The following is a 17,948-nucleotide window of genomic DNA, read 5'->3' on the forward strand; positions in this document are numbered from 1 at the left end:
ACCCAGATTCGGCTCAAACAAGGGACTAAACACGTTTCGCAATTATGCCACATCAATGTGGAACGCCCTACCCAAAGCTGTAAAGGAATGTGAATCCCTACCCACATTCAAAACCGCTCTTAAAGAGCACCTACGGGAGGCTGCAATTCTAAACTGGCCACTGTAAATGTCCAAACCCCCCACCCCCTCCTAATAGACAGTCTCCTCCCCACCGCATGTATATATTCTCTCCCCGCCGTATGTATATTTCTCTCCCACCCACCCACCCCCTCCAAATGTACAGTCTCCTCACCACCTTATGTATATTTCTCTCCCACCCACCCACCCCATCCTAATGTACAGTCCCCTCCCCATCATATTATACTCTGTCAGGATCTATGGGTAACAGTACTGTATATTTGAATACCGTATATGTCACAAATGTATCAGTACTAAATACCTGTATGTCCCTATGCCATAAATGTCATGTATGTTGAGTATGTCATAAATGTCAATATGAATTGAAAATGGGGGACCCTGATGTAAACAAGACAAACGTCTTTCTCTGGTCTGCATCCCCTTAACAATTGTGTGTATTGAGCCGTACTGTATTGTACCCATTCTGCAATCTGTTAAATAAAGTTTTCATTCATTCATTCATTCATTCATTCATGTCGAAATACTTCCTAAAGGTCAGTGAAGTCCACGACCACAACACCAGAGGGAGTTCCACAAATCACGTTCAACCCAGATTCGGCTCAAACAAGGGACTAAACACGTTTTGCAATTATGCCACAATAATGGAGGTCGATTTCTATCAAAAATAATGTGGAACGCCCTACCCACAGCCATAAATGTCTTGATGAGTTGAAAATGGAGGACCCTTATGTAAACAGACGAAAGTCTTTTTCTTGTCTTCATTCTCTTAGCAGTTGTTAGTATTGAGCTGTACTGAGCCGTAGCAATCTGTTAATAAAGTTTTCAATCAATCAATCAAACCCGCGGCAAAATTAATCGTATCACGTGGCACCACCGTAACACTTCCGGGATTCTGAAATCAGGGAGGAGATTGCGGGGGTCAAATGAATGAATGTGGACGAGAGCCGTGATGTAAGTGGTTGCCGATACGGCTGTGGGGGTGCTAGAGACATGATCGAATAGACGTTTATGCGCCTCGCTCTCCTGAACACGGCGTGACCCATAACTAATCGATCAGAACTAAATCGGCAGAGAAAAAGCCCATTTTAAAGCACCTATTCCGCATGGACATGCGCAGAGTGCCCATGGAGTCTGGACGACGCGAGATGACGCTCGAATGAATGTGGACTGTTCCATCAGAGGGGGGAGCTTCGATGGTCATGTAAGTGGCTACAGACCGCTGCACTTAAATATAAACATTAGTCTACCTGTAGACTCAATGAGGTAATTGTAGATGTCGCCATAAGACGCGTCTGGCCATTTAGTGGGATCATTTTTTCATTATCCTGTTCGGCTGAAAGGACATTGGCCACCGAAGCTCCCCCCTCTGATAGAACAGTCCACATTCGTTCGAGCGTCATCTCGCGTCGTCCAGACTCCATGGGCACTCTGCGCATGTCCATGCGGAATAGGTGCTTTAAAATGGGCTTTTTCTCTGCCGATTTAGTTCTGATCGATTAGTTATGGGTCACGCCGTGTTCAGGAGAGCGAGGCGCATAAACGTCTATTCGATCATGTCTCTAGCACCCCCACAGCCGTATCGGCAACCACTTCCATCACGGCTCTCGTCCACATCCATTCATTTGACCCCCCGCATCTCCTCCCTGATTTCTTCTTCTTCTTCTTCTTCTTCTTCTTCTTCTTCTTCTTCTTCTTCTTCTTCTTCTTCTTCTTCTTCTTCTTCTTCTTCTTCTTCTTCTTCTTCTTCTTCTTCTTCTTCTTCTTCTTCTTCTTCTTCTTCTTGTAAGTTTCCGGCGGACTACGCGTCTAGGCGTATTGCCGCCCTCCACAGGACAGAGGGAGCACTATAGATTTCCAGCCCTATAATCTATTATACAGCCCTGCAGCAAGCAGGAACTGCACAACAGCACTAGCTCTCTCTTGGTGGTTCTCACCCAGGCCTAGAAATGAAGGCAAAGAGAAAGAATTAACTCCGCGGAAGTGTAGTGGTCTATTTTCGCGTAGTTGTTTGCGCAAACTTGTGGCTGATTGGTGGAAAACAATGCGACGCCTAAAGTAGCACAACTATTGGTTGACATGTTCTTGCTTTTCGACCAATGGGAATGAGCGCTTTTTACAAACTGTGAGGAAGTTGCTACACTACAGTATGTTTCCCTGCAGTGTGAACTCTCAGGACAAGGACCTTTAATTGGGGCAGAAATCATTAAACATTTCGGAATTTACAACAGCAGAGACGTTTCTTGATCGCACGGAGGGAATTAACTTGCTACCGTTGAATCTGTAAGTACGTAACCAGTCAAATGCAATTGTTCACGTTTGTTCTTCGCCTGTATTAGTTTTGTTCAACATGTGCTAAAGTCGCAAAGTTACTGTAGTAACCCTACGTTATGTTAAATAAGCAGTGCTGGTGATTATTCATATTGTATGCTTGTTTTAGCGCTAACGTGATTGCATACTCTCGAGTACAACATTTGACGTAATGCTAACTTTATGTCGTGAAAAGGACGTGCTGTGGGTTATCTGCTCTGTTCGAACTCAGATTATGGTTGTATTATTGGCTGAACGACTGGCTATATAGCTATTAGCTATGAATTATAATGTTACTTAACATTTCTTCTGTTTTGCAAGGGTTTGTATATTTTGCTTGCATCTCGCAGCATCTAACGTTAGTCTTGCTTTTTGGTCAAGGCAAGATCATAGCTGTTGCCCTGTAGTTAGGAGGCTAATGCTGTTTGTGTTTACTGCATGATATTTGGCCTAATTTGTCTAACTGTATGTTTTGTCATTGTTGCTGCTTGTCGTTGCAGCAGATCTGCAATCCAGCGTCTTTGCATATGGACACCTCACCAGTATTTCAACAGCAAAGTCAAAACAAAGTCCAGAAAGAACATAGGTTTGATTGATTGATTGAAAAGTTTATTAACAGATTGCAGAATGGGTACAGTACAGCTCAATACATACAATTGTTAAGGCGATGCAGACCAGAGAAATACTTTCATCTTGTTTACATCAGGGTCCCCCATTTTCAATTCATCATAACATATACGACACACACAACATACAAATAGACAGTACTGCTACATCTATACATTTATGACATACCAGATTTGCAAATACAGTACTGTTTGTGATACAAAAAGTGTCCAGAAAAAGAGTGTATATTTGACGTAGAAACTGTACATTGGAGGAGGTTGGGTAGGTTGGGTGGGTGGGGGGGGGGGGGGGGTCAGGTAGGGGGTGGGTGGTGGACACTGTACACTGTACATTGGAATACTGACAAAGCCATACTTGGTCATTTACTGTACAACTGGGTTAGGACATTTGTATGGGCCAGTTTCGAATTGCAGTCTCCCGCAGGGGTGAGGTGGGTTCTCGGAGTCAGGTCAAGCAGTAGTCTGACTAGTTTGTTTGAGATGTTTGTAATTTGGTTTTTAGTGCCTTTGAGGTAGGATGATGGGTAGGATGATAGGCCAGTGGGTCTCAACCTGTTTCATGTCAAAGACTCACAAATTGATATAAATTAATTTCATTAAATGTAGTTACAGAGACTCTAATCTGAGATGATCTTTATCGCTGGATTTGGTCCAGAATGTTGTAGCTGTGATAACGGTAGAAAGTAAAACCTGTGATTGGAATAGTCAGTACAGTAAATCCTCTCTGCGAACCCCATGGAACTCTCTTGAGGACTGCTATTGGATCCCCATTAGCCACAGCAGTGCTGTGGCTATTCTTCCTGGGGTCCATACGTAAAATACAGTTACAGACTTTATACACTCACAAACCACTCGTGTAGGCCCTAGGCAGACAGTTCATCTTATCATCTTATTATTCATCATTAACTTACAGATCACACAATTTTTTGGAGATGCCATTAGTACTTTTTTAATAATTGTTTGTTTTTCTCTTTGACAGAATCAGGAATGATCTTAACAAAATGCCTGCAGACCCAAAGTCCTCTCCAAAGTTTGTTCCTCCGCTTTCTAAACGAGATCTTGAAAACCGGGACCCAGGGAGCGCAGAAAAAAGGCAAAAAGCACCTGTGAGACTGGGCATTAGTAGACTCCCAGTGCTTGCAAAGTCCCTGCATCTTCTTCAGACTCCCTCTGACTTCAGTCAGTCCTACAAGAAGTGGGAAGAGAGCCCTCTGGCTGTAAGTGCCTCTTTCCCTGTTTTGTGAAATGGAACAGAATTAGTTTCACTCAAAGTTATGGTCTTTAATATGTTCCTTCTCTGTTCCTCCGCAATATATTTTTTTCTTTTTCTGCAGGGAAAAACTAAGAGGAAGAAGCCGTGCACTAAGCCTGTGCCTTTCAACTTATCTCAGCCCAAGAGTACAAGGACGGCAGCCCAGAGCCAGAGGCCTCTGCATGTTTCTGCGTCAAGGACTGGCACTCGTGCTCCCCAACCTGAAAAGACTTCACACACCGCCCATCCAAAAACCAGAAATATCAATGAGAAACTGCAGAATGCTACCCAAAACACCCAGAATACACAATTTAATAGGGATGTGGCCGCTCATCTCTCTATTGCTCAACACTTGGCAACAAGAAAAGCCAATCCATTGGTCTTGTTACAGCATAATTGGGAATCGACCATGGGGACAGAGAAGCCTCAAGGACATCAGCCTACCTCTGCTGTCTCTTCTCTATCTCATGTTCCAAAATGGACAGCTAAGCCTCCAGGCAATGCATCGCTAGCAGAGCCTGGTTATTCCAGTGCATTTACCACTGGCTCAGTGGGTATTGACAATCCTTCATCGTCCATTCCAAATGAAGTAGAGATGCATCAGAATAGTCTAACTACCGCAGAGGACTGTTTGAAAAACTTGGACCTACTTAGTCTTAAAGATCCATGCAAGATAATTCGGACTAGCCAGCCAAGTCAGTGTGCCCCCAGTGCAAATTTACCAAGCAGTTCAACTGGTGAGTAACATGTCTCTTGGCTTTGCAGTCAGACAATAACAATTCCTTGTTGGATATAAATAGAATTGGTAAAGAATGTCCAAATGCTCTCCTGCTGCCATTCCTTCCTTATTCAGCATTTTATCATAACACTGCATTGTATATTTTCTAGGGCTGTCAATCAATTAAAATATTTAATCGCATGATTGTCCATAGTTGACTGTGATTAATCAAAAAAAAATTGTCTGTTCAGAATGTTCCTTAAAGGGTTATTTTTCAAATCTTTAATACTCTTATCAACATGGGAGTGGACAGTTACTTTTATTGATATATTACAGTAATAAATAAATTTGTACACTTAAATGTGCGTTATGTGTCAATTAGTGGCGTTAATACACATTTGCTCTAACGTTTTATAAATACGCTAACTTTGACAGCCCTAATATTTTCTTTTACAATGTGTACTCGGGGCTGAGATCTTGTGTGTCTTTCAGGCAGTAGGGAGGCCTTCCAGTCGGACCACGCAGCCTTGCTCAGTATCCTAAAGAACGAGGGGATCGGTGTCACAGGCCCGGGGTCTACACTTCGAAAGACCATGCAACCCTATCCTTACATGGTGAGCTGGTTTCACAAGTCCTGCATCGTACCCATACTGGCACAATACGACGTGTTCAAGTTTCAAGTTTGTTTATTAATTATCACAATAAAATACACATACTTTACGGTGAAATGCTTGGTTCTGTATGAGCCCCTGAGAGTGTGCTTTATACAGTAAAAAAAAGTAAGTAAAGAGGAATATACATATATACAGTCTAAAGTACAACCTAGGTACAGTCTAAGTACAGTGAGTAAGAATGAGTTAACAGTGAGGTACAATGCAGAAAATAAGGTACAAAACTTTGAGGTAAGGTGCAATTGCAAATGAGGTATGAATGTACTTGTAGTGCAAATCTCTTTAATAATAGATACCCGTACTTTTCGCACTATAAGCCGCACCTGACTAAGCCGCAGCAGCTAAATTGAATGATGTGTACATATATATATAAGCCGCACTGGACTATAAGCCGCATGTGTTTTAATGTTTAATTACCATAATGTAAGGAGTGGAGCCTGCGGCTTAATTTGACTCGACACGGGAAACCTCACCCGGCCTGGACACGGAAAGGATTGACAGATTGATTGCTCTTTCTCGATTCTGTGGTGTCGTTCTTATATTGAGCTTTAAGTTCCCACCTCTACAGAGAATGACTCCCACCTCTACAGAGAATGACTCTCACCTCTACAGAGAATGACTCCCATTGGGACACAATACTGTTGGACAAATAACAAGAATTAACTCATTTACAAGTTGTATTAAAGGGGAACTATCTTATAAATGTCCTTTTTCAGTGTTTAGCATTGTTTCCTAGCTATGTGGACTTATATTAATATGATCTATGTCTTTAATTCTCATATTGACGCATTCTTCCAATTCTCCTCTCACAATATTCACCCTCACTGAACGGAGTCATCTGAAAATGTGCTGATTTGTGATGTCAGAGAGACTCAGCTGCATGAGACTCACACACACTCCACACAGTTCCGAACACAGTGGTTGGAGCCCAGGCTCAAAACGGCTTAAGATCTTGAGGTAGAAAAATGCTGTTTTTGAGGACTTGATTAGAAATACAAAACGATGAATTAAAAAAAATAAAAAATTACAGAGGTGTTCCATAAACTCACAGGAATTGTGTAAAAGTGCCCAAATAGTGAAATAAATAGTAAAATAGTTCCCCTTTAAGTAAATAGCAAATAAGGGAACAGATAAATAACATTTCAATGCAGTAAAAAAAGCAATATTTCGATTTTCGGGTTTTGTCCACATATAAGCCGCACCGTTATATAAGCCGCAGGGTCGAAAAATGGGGAAAAAAGCTGCGGCTTATAGTCCGAAAAGTACGGTAAATATAATGCAGTGTTTCCCCTAGGATTCTTTCAGTGGGGGTGGTAGGCCCCCAAAACTACTAGTGTTTTCGCGGGCCACGTGTGTCACGGATACGTGGTGTCAACAGTGTCGTCATAGACGCGCGCAGTAAGGTGGTTGGTATCGGTGCATTTCTCTACACTGAGCTGAAATGAAACGATTGCACATAAATTAGGTAAATAAATATTAACAATATTTATTTACATTAACAATATTTATTTACAACACATAAATTAACTTATTTACAATTATACATACAGTAGTGACAACACACATATGAACTATTTACAACCACCAGTGTCGGAGCGAGCGCACTCAAGTTGTTCGGAAATTCTGAGGGCTCAGAGTGCACACTGGACGCTCTGACCAAAGAGTCAGTTTATCAGAGCGGAGCAGATTTTCAGAGTGAATTTATTAACTCACCTTAACACTTTGGTTGCCACTTGTTAACATGCTAAAACGTGGTTGGATGCCAGCACCCACTTCAATGATAGCGTTGTGAACGCATAATCTCTGTCTTAAATTATGGCTATGTGTCTAATATGGCCGTCGTTTATCAATGACTTGTTTGCAGTCAACATTGTCAAAACGGATTGTTTTTTAATCGGTTCATTTAAGTTTTATAGCATTTTGAAAAGCCCTAGTTTTTCAGGAAAATATATAGATTCCGTAATAAACGCCCTTTACTGGAATATTCTGGCATACACAAAAAACATTGTCATTTTTCGGGGGTGAAAACCAAGAAACCAATGTATAGACTAGGGCTGACCCCTATTAATCGATTAGTCGACTAATCGGTCGAAAGGAGCCGTAGTCAACTGGCTAACCTCTTAGTCGAATATAATATAAAAAAAAAGAGAATTTTTATTTTTTTATCATTCTTTCCAAAAGAAAAGAGGCCTAGAACGTGGCTAACGCTAATGGCACGCATACCAGAGGCCAACTGCCTACGAAAACAGGCACAGAGGCACTGAAAGAGGATTTCACCCATCTAATGAACACACTAGACTAGACAAATATCAAGATGTATCCATCAGTGGACCAATTGCATGCTTTTGCAGAGCACAAGAAGCCTTCAGTCGACTCCTTCAGACATTAAGCACCCCCCACAGCCCAAATGGAATGATGCATAAAAAATTATATATATATATATTTTTTAAGTCGACCAATAGTCGACTAAGGGCAAATTTTGGCCAATCCTAGTCGACCATCCAAATCCTTAGTCGGGGACAGCCCTAGTATAGACATAGCAATGGCAAAAAAATTGCCAGGCCTAATGCGAGCCAGGGAAGTCTTGTGCTTGTAACGTGGCTTCATGTTTTCATCCACTGAGCCGTGAGGCTCAACATGCTTGTTTGGTTGAGGTCTGAACTCTCCAAATTGCCCATAAATATCGTTTTTCTGGGTATTGTCCAGTTGTTGCTGTATGTTTTATCTGCCCAAAATTCAAGCAAGCATGAAAGCATTACAGTAAGCATGCACCCCGCTCCCACTGGCGCGCACCCGAAACCACCTATTCCAGCGTTCTCAGTAGGACGATCACACCCTATTTTGATGCGATCGTGCTCTGATTCGACCCCGAATGGTTAGTGAGAAAGCCCCCTAATCTAATGGGGTGCAGTTACACAGGGAGAGTCTGCAACACTAGCGTGAGGCTCGATTGATGAAATATGAATTCGAAAATCGCTAATAAAAAAATATACGACAAACAAACGCTATATAGTGTTGCTGGCATTCAACTGGCGGCATGAACTAACGACAACGCGTCCATGGCACTCAAAGTGTCTAGGGCCCTATGAAATCCGTTTTTATTTTTCGGATACGAATTTTCCTGTTTTCGGATTTCTCTGTTTTTAAATTTCCCCGTTTTCTGATTTTTCTGATTTTATATTTTTTCCTTTGGATTTAACCAAAAAAAACGATACAAAATTATGTTTTTAACTAACTTTAATAACAGTACATCTGCAAACAATGCCAGTGTAGTTCAATGTTCAGTGCCAGTTAGGTTATGAGGTTTATTTTTTCAGTTCAACTGCAGTGCAATAACTAAATAATAATTAAATAGTTAAATAATACAAAATAATAATTTGTTTAAAAGAAATCGAAAAAAAACTGTAAAATGTAATTTATTTCAAAGAGATGTCCTTTTAAAGGTTCATGCTTCTCCCCATCTCTGGCTGACATCACCATTGATACATGATGGTTAGGCCTTTGTGTTTTCCTCAGTGAGGGATTCTCTTTTGTCGGTCAGCAGCGTTTTGTACTTGCTGAAGCTTCTCTCTGTATAATTATTTTTTAAGTTTAAATATCAACATTATCTGGCCATCCTCGGTAAATGGTAAATACTATCAAACTTGCCAAAGACCAGAGTTGGGACGGACACACACACACACACACACACACACACAGAAAGGGAGAATGGCTTATATGAACTATCCAGTTCGTTTTTATAGTGTAACGTTTGGCTACTTGAAGGAGAGAGAGAGAGACAGTCTCGGAATGGATTTGGTAGCTTTCTTTCTGCATCTCCGTAGACTGTGCCGCACCACCGTTTTAAAGTCTTAGTCAATATTGATTTATATGAAAACCGATTTATGTATAATTTAGCTAGCTCGCCAACGTTACTGTGATTAAAGCAAAATAATAAAAAAAAAAATGTATTTACATTTTTTTTAAATAATTTTTTCTGGAGGGGCGGGGCGCCCCGCCAAGGCAATGGTAGGGGAAACACTGTAATGTAGTGTTGGTGTCTAAAGTGAGTGTTAAGGTGAATGTTTGTTTAGAAATGAGTGTGTGTATGTGAATGTGTGTGCAACAAGTGTTACATGGAGTCATTGAGCATCGTGATGGCCTGGGGATAGAAGCTCCTTCTGAGTCTCTCTGTACTGGCCATGAGACTCCGGTAGCACTTGCCTGACCGCAGCAGTTCAAAGAGGCAGTTGTTTGGGTGACTAGAGTCTTTGGTTATTCTCTTAGCCTTGGCCCTGCAACGCTTGTTGTAAATGTCCTGGAGAGTGGGAAGCCCACCTCTTCTCCTATATCTTTTCTACACCGTTCGGCTACTTTGATCCCTCACAAAATGGAGAGAAAGCGGACGGAAGGCATTGCTGTGTCCACTGTCTGTCAGTTTGTTATTAAATTGGAACCTAACGTAATCGTGCGTTTTGCAGGAACCGATCTTCTAACGGACGGTGATGTATCTGTCGCTTCCAAAATATCATCCCCTCCAAACTATTCTGTCCCATCAAAATGGACACAAATCTTTGCAGAGACGGACACATCATCAGCCCTGTCCCAACGTTGAAGAATAATTTAAAAACAGAAGGACACAATGGATCAATGTAGCCCGGTCCCTACGAGTGTACTGGTTGTACTCATCTGACTGGACCTTTGCCGATTTGATGGCTCACTGATTGAGCTTTTTGGATTAGATTTTGTGCTGTGTTCTTGTTTTAATTGTAATTCCATTGTGTCCTGGTGATGTAACGCTAACTGTGTAGATCCTAAGACTTAGAATAAGAGGATGGGTCACAGTCAAAACATTTATCATGGAAGTTATTCTGCACCATCTGGGACACTACGCTACTTCTTAAAATGCAATTTTGTCTCCCCACTGGTAATGAGGGAAGCCATTTTCAAACGTTTCTATGATTGCACTGACCCATCCTCTTATAATTCTAGGCTAGGACTGTTTCCCATTGACCCTGGGAACGGGGTGTAAAGAAATCCCAACCTGAGCAAAATGGCCGCTGTGTGAATATTGTCAACAGCTATCTATCAGTTTGTTTACTTTGCTCTGTTCTCTACAGCCCCAGAGAGTTTCTGTTATGAGGAGTCTGCAAAAGACTGGACCCTCGACAGGTTGGTGCAAGACTGGAAACCCCACGTGTGCTATAAATATGATCTTGGATTACATTTCATATACTGGTTGCTGTTAAACCTAGGCTTATATGATAAAAGTTGAAGTTAAATTGATCATTTCATAGAATCTGCTAACCTTCATACAGAATGCTACAGTAGAGAGTGTGAAACTGTAATTCTTATATTCTCTGCTCCACGCCGCCTCCCATGTGAAGGCGGAACTGGAAATATAGATGATAAAATATGGGTTTTTAACTAGTGTTGACTAAACGTATGCTTGAAAAAGGTTATGTAGCGTTTTTTTTGCTTGCTAGCTGTTATAAATGATAAAATAAATAAATTATTGTAATCAAAACTAAACCAAATAATCTGGAAGTAAAGACCAATAGACACAAAAACATATAGGCTATCCGTCAGCAAACCAAAGAAAACCATTTGGGAACCAGCTTACCATGAATGATGATAGTGATTTGATACAACACAGCATCAGAACCAAGTGGTAACGTTAGCAACTAGCATGCTATGTTATGTTGGTTTTGCTAACTATGTAACTGTTCTCATTTGGTCAGAGATTGAAGAGACGGAACTGCTTTCGACCATTTATTGCCTATGGACGACACATAAAATACAATAACTGTAGTTTTCTGGTCACTGCACATCTTGCATACCTCAACAGACGGGTACAAAACTGCTCTTTTTATAATGTCTCAATGACACAGTATTTATAAAAGTACATGTATTTTACATTCTCATAACAATTACTTCCCAATACAATGTACCACAACACAGTATCATACCATTAATTTGCAAGTCTATAAACCAAATTGGTAAACTTGCACGACCTGCTGGACATAGCAGGAAGTGCATCAGTAAATTAACAACAAATATAATGACGTCGAAAATAACATGTTTGCACTACGTATGAAGCCACATACCTATGGACGACACATAGAATACAATAACTACCGTACTTTTCGCACTATAAACCGCACCTGACTATAAGCCGCAGAAGCTAAATTGAATGATGTGTACATATATAAGCCGCACTGGACTATAAGCCGCAGGTGTTTTAATGTTTAATTACCATATGTAATTAGCATTGGGACACAATACTGTCGACAAATAACAAGAATTAACTCATTTACAAGTTGTATTAAGTTTAGCAAATAAGGGAACAGATAATAACATTTCAATGCAGTCAAAAAAGCAATATTTAGATTTTTACATTTTCGGGTTTGGTCACGTCGAGTCACATATAAGCCGCACCGTTATATAAGCCGCAGGGTCGAAAAATGGGGGGAAAAGCCGCGGCTTATAGTCCGAAAAGTACGGTAGTTTTCTGGTCACTGCACATCTTGCATACCTGCATGTACAACATAAAAGAATACATTAAGCAACAAAGAAAGTATTCGCGCCATGACACGTTTCCCCAGTTCTAATATTTGCAAAACGCAACACACACATACACCAATACCAGCGGTCAAACCAACACAGCTATCATTACATTATGTAATACAGTGAGCGTTATGCACTATGTTATTACAGTTTAATGTTTAGACAAATTCTAACCAGAGAAAATATTGAAATAGCAGAGCTACACTTCAATGGGGGACCTACCTCAACAGACGGGTATAAAACTGCTGGGTAGGTACGGCATCCCCACAGGGACATGCAGCGCGATATACAATGACCTCAACACGTCACCAGGTGGCTCCCAAAACAAATACGGTATAATGTTTCTCAATTTAGATAAAATTCACATGCAAACAAATATAATTTCTAACTCTGTTACACACAGTCAAATGTGTCTATTTCACTAGCATGCTAGCTAGATAGCTACTTGGATTCAATCATAATGTTTCTAGTCCTGACCTGTTGATAATAACACAAGTTAACATAAGTTTGAGACGTGTAGTACAACAATATTCGTCGGGCCACAAGGCATACTCTGTGTGCAAGTATGGGGGCAAGTAATGTTGTCACCACCGCAGAGGGGCCTATAATCACAGTAAAGAACTGTTAGCTATTGAGGCTTCTATTAAACTATTTCCAACATGTGCCACCTGAGATGTTGTCTCTAATATAGCAAGTGAAATCCAGGAGAAAACAGTAGTTTGTTCCCTGGTTACCATGAGTAGTTTGAATTCTTAAAATTAGATAGATTTCTTAAAATTAAAATCTTAATTTGAAAAATGTAAATACATAAAAAAAAATATATATTCATAAATACAAAAAAAGGATACAATTCAACAACAAACAAATGGTTAAAACTAATACACAATATTAATTTAACACTTCCAAAGGAGTAGGAGGAAGTATAAATGTATTTAATACTTCCTCTTCTCTACTACTATTTGTGAATATACAGTCTAAATACACATATATATATATATATATACAAACATACATACATACACATATCTACCCATAAATGCATACATTTCAATATATGTACCCACAATAATAAAGTAAACGCCTAATGTAATGTAAACAGTAATGTTAACACCTGCTGATTGTCAAAGCCCTTCTTCATCCCTGTACCTCGTAAAAAAATCATATACCTCTTTTTAAACTGGTTCATGTTTGGGTTCATTGCTTTAGCTCCACATTCAGACTGTTCCACAGTTTCACTCCACAGATTGAAATACAAAAAAAATTCATTGTTGTACAAACATGAAGAGTTTTTTAATGTAACTTCCCCTTTCAAATTATAAATTCAATTTTAGCAATCGTATAAAACAATTGCTTTGCAACCAATTCAAATTCTCATTGGAACGCCTATTTAACCAATCGCATTTAACCGTTGTATTATGTTAAACAACTCACTCTAAAGAGTTAGTGGGATTTGTACTGTGCCTGAGTTCACATCCTGCTTGACTGTGTCGTAGGAGCAGCAAAGTCGGTTCAGTTCTCCCCTGACCCTGCTGCGCTGAGCAGCATCCTGCACGGTGAGGGGGTGAAGCAGCCTAGACGGCCTCTGGAGGCCACGCCTCGAAACTCTATCTGTCCCTCAGGCAGAGGCACCTCCATCTACACCGTGAGTACATTTTACATTTACATTTTGTCATTTAGCTTGCCGCTTTTTATCCAAAGCGACTTACAAGTTCTGTACGACAAGTCAGCAGGAAGGGTACAACTCTTACAACTGAGTAACAATGTTCATCAAACAGTGCTTTCAAGGGCGGCTAGGTGGTGCAGTGGGCAAGGCGCTCACCACCAATGCAGGAGACGCTGGCCGCTGGGTTCGAGCCCAGCTCTCCGCATTGCATTCAGCTTTGCTGGTCGTTCATACTAATACATTTGGCAGTATTAGGGGGTGGGAAGCTGATGGGTGGGGATCGGACGTTGTGGACAGCGACTCCTACAGGTCGGTTGGTGCGCCTGTGCAGTAGAATCAGGAAGCGACGGGGGCGGCGTCCCTCCAAAGCGCAGACCCCCGACGCTGAAAGATCGCGCTGTGCAGGTGAAAAGATGCGACGGCTGCTACCTCGAGTACCGGAGGGGCCTCGTGCAATGTATGGCTTCGTCCACATTACAGCCGGCTTGTGGGAGGCATGGCCTAACAACGTTAGAGACAGGGGAGGGTAGAATTGGACGATACGAAAATTGGGATGGGAGAAAAATAGAAAATGGGAGAAAAAGTTGATAAAAAAATAACAGTGCTTTCAAATGAACTTGGGTGCTGCAGTGTTGAGTGCATAGTAGTAAATACATATTAGTATGGTAGGAAGAGTGCATGATAGTATAAGAAGGTTAGTGGGTTATTTTTATTTTTTAAATTCATTTCAGATATTGATTGAAGAAGTGTGTTTTTAGTCAATGGCGAAAGATTGGTCGGGTTTCGGCTGTCCTAACTGGTGGGAAGTTCGTTCCACCACCATTGTGTAGCGAGGACCGAGAATAGGCAGCTTCTCTTTGATGACCCTCCAGGAGCTCGGATAGGAGCGGGTCCGAGGCGGCCAGAGGATGTAGAGCGGAGGAGTCTTGAGGGTGTGTAGTTAGAGACCATTGACCGGAGGTAGGCGGGAGCCATTCCCATCGCAATATGCCAGGTCAAGGACCTTGAAGCAAATTCGTGCGGCGATGGGGAGCCAGTGCAGGTCCCTAAGAAGCGGGGTAACATGGGCTGACTTTGGTAGGTTGTAGATCAGAAGGGCGGCTGCGTTCTGAGAGGCTTGGTGGTCGGTAAACCAGCGAGCAGTGCATTGCAGTAGTCGAGGCGATACATGACTGTTGATTGGACAAGGAGTTGGGTGGCTTCTTTTGTCAGAAAGGGGCGGATCCTTCTGACAGTGAGTAGAGATGGTTTTCCTTAGTCCTAACCTGTGCCGGCTGTGTCTTGCTCTCGCTACGGTACTTTTATGAACATCATTTTAAAAGTTTGATTTACTGTGATGGTTGGCTTTTTAGGCTCAGAGAGTGCCTGTTTCAAAATGTCGTGCTGGAGGTCCCACGGGTAAGATCCTTTACCATTCCTCTCGAAAATGTCTGTAAATGAATGCATAATCAGTAATCACCTTTTGTCCTTCAAACCCTTCTGAGGCATGACTGCTTTCTCCTCAGCAGAATGCTCTCCAGCGACAAAATGGACTCCTCAGCGAATCCCCATGACCTGCTCCGTGCCGATGTCTGCTATGGCCAGTATACATGTATGTCCCACGTTTTCATGTCTGGTACCTATGACCAGTATACATGTATGTCCCACGTTTTCATGTTGGCTATGACCAGTATACATGTATGTCCCACGTTTTCATGTCGGCTATGACCAGTATACATGTATGTCCCACAATGTTTGCTCTGGCCAGTATAAATGCTTGTCCCATGATGTGTGCTATGGCCAGTATCAGGGTTTCTGACTTGTCCTGGAAACTCTGAGAATAGATTTTCCAGCCATGGAAAACCTTGAAAATTTACTAAAGTGACCAAATATCCTGGATAAAAAGCTGTTGTCCTTGAAATGTTTTATTAATGCGTATGTAAACCTAGGTGTGTATTTTGTTTAAAACTCAACTGTTGGTAGGATTATAGCCGCACTGTCCAATTTGTGGCCCACGCTCCCCTTGTTTTTGCTGCCATGGCATTTGACAAGTGCATGCTTATTCTCCTTATTTTTAAAGTGCGGTACAATCCTAACTGTAATGACTGCAAAACATTTTGCAGTCAATGACTGCCTGAAGTCTGGAACCCATAGACATCACCAGATGCTAGGTTTCGTCCCTGGTGAATCTGCCAGGCCTCTACTGCAACTGCCTTCAGTTCTTGCTTGTTCTTGATGTATGTTCCCTTCAGATTTGTCTTCAGCAAGTGAAATGCATGTTCAATTGGATTCTGGGCAGGTGATTGACTTGGCCATTGCATAACATTCCACTTCTTTGCCTTAAAAACTCTTTGTTGCTTTTGCAGTTTGCTTCAGGTCATTGTCCATCTGCACTGTGCACTTGGCTGAATATGAGCAGATAATATTGCCCGAAACACTTCAGAATTCATCCTGCTGCTTTTATCGGCATTCACAGGGAACCAGTTTCATTGGTAGCCATACATGCCCACACCATAACACTACCACCATGCTTCACTGATGAGGTGGTATGCTTTGGCTCATAAGCAGTTGCTTTCCTTCTCCATACTTCTCTTCCTATCTTTGACCTACATGGATCTTTGTCTCATCTGTTCATAGGATGTTGTTCCAGAACTGTACAGGCTTTTCTATATGTTCTTTTGGCCAACTCTTAATTAGTTTTTCATGTTTTATGAAGCTTACCAATGGTTTACATCTCTGTATTCACTCTGGTGAAGTATTCATTTGATTGTTGACTTTGACACAGATACACCTACCTCCTGGAGAGTATTCTTAATAATAATAATAATAATAATTAATTTAATTTATATAGCGCTTCTCAATAACCCGAAGTCGCTGTTGTGAAGGGGTTTTTCTTCACCAGGGTGATAGATTTTGTCATAATCAGCCAGTATCACTTCGTCACCTGTGGTAGAGCCATATGAAATCAGTTTTATTATTTTCCAAATTCCATTAAATTTTTTCCCAAATTCAGAATTTTTCCGTTTTAAATTTCAGAATTCTGTATTTTGCTTTTTATGCTCATTTTACCGTCAGAAATAGTGTCTAATAAGTGGGAATGAATAAATGTCCACAGTCCATTTAATGTTTTTAAGTGCTGCAACTCAGAAATACAGTTCAATTTTACACAATATTTTTCAAATAATATTGTGACAAAATAAAAATGCACACAAAATAAAAACACAAATTTCAAGTGTAAACAATAGATCAGGGGTAGGCAACCCTAGGCACGCGTGCCTGCATAGGCACGCGGGGGCATTTGCATAGGCACAGGGGGCAGCATTTAAATAAATTAAAAAAAAAAAAAATGTTTTTTTTGTTTTTTTGTTTTTGAAATATTATAGTGAAATATTTTGCACTGTTGTCACATTTATCTTGTTGAAATCCTCCCACAGGTTCTTTCTACTACCACATATTTAATTGAGACCCTTTATTTGTTTATTATTTCAATTTAGCTGGAAATACATTGCTACATCATTCAGTAACATTTGCAGAGCCTTATAACAAAAACATTATTACGGTCACCATTGTGACCAGTGGGATTAATCAACTAATTGTATTATTTATTTTTCTATTTCATTGAACATTGCACAGTACTCAAAATGTGAGTATTACCAAGTCAACTTGTGTTCTTAAAACAATGACAATAAACAGTTTTATTAGGTTGAAATAATGTGGTTGTGTACTTATTTTTCTGTTAACTTATTATGGATTGAAAACTGAAAACCTTAATGCACAGTAACTGAACTCAATATTTGTAAGTTCTGGTAACTTATTATTATATTTCTTTTTACAGTGTAGTCTTGCGATGAATCAAAACTTATTTACACGATATACCTCACATTCACCCTCCATTCACATCCTGGTGTTCTCCATTAGGCCTGTAGGTGGAGCTATGACAGCACACGTACAGTGCACACACCAATGGTGTGTGATGTGTCCAAAAATGAATGGGCAAATGTACTGTGGCACTGTATGCAGCTGTTTGTCTGCATTGCACCCCCCCCCC

At 40.8% G+C, this 17,948-nt stretch overlaps 1 protein-coding gene across 1 annotated transcript in view; it reads left to right on the top strand.

The window, feature by feature from the left end:
• Positions 1–1,326: 1,326 nt before the first annotated feature.
• troap (trophinin associated protein) overlaps positions 1,327–17,948 on the top strand; it is a 32,918-nt gene continuing 16,296 nt past the window's right edge. Inside the window, exons 1-9 of the mRNA XM_084332749.1 lie at positions 1,327–1,339; positions 2,949–3,031; positions 4,051–4,288; positions 4,406–5,060; positions 5,534–5,655; positions 10,812–10,863; positions 13,752–13,900; positions 15,274–15,319; positions 15,430–15,512. Coding sequence (XP_084188875.1) covers positions 2,973–3,031; positions 4,051–4,288; positions 4,406–5,060; positions 5,534–5,655; positions 10,812–10,863; positions 13,752–13,900; positions 15,274–15,319; positions 15,430–15,512 — 1,404 coding nt within the window. The 5' untranslated portion in view covers positions 1,327–1,339; positions 2,949–2,972. The remainder of the gene's footprint in view (positions 1,340–2,948; positions 3,032–4,050; positions 4,289–4,405; positions 5,061–5,533; positions 5,656–10,811; positions 10,864–13,751; positions 13,901–15,273; positions 15,320–15,429; positions 15,513–17,948) is intronic.

The sequence above is a fragment of the Notolepis coatsorum genome (genome assembly GCF_963971535.1).
Source record: "Notolepis coatsorum genome assembly, chromosome: 17".
In the NCBI taxonomy this organism is placed as follows: domain Eukaryota; kingdom Metazoa; phylum Chordata; class Actinopteri; order Aulopiformes; family Paralepididae; genus Notolepis; species Notolepis coatsorum.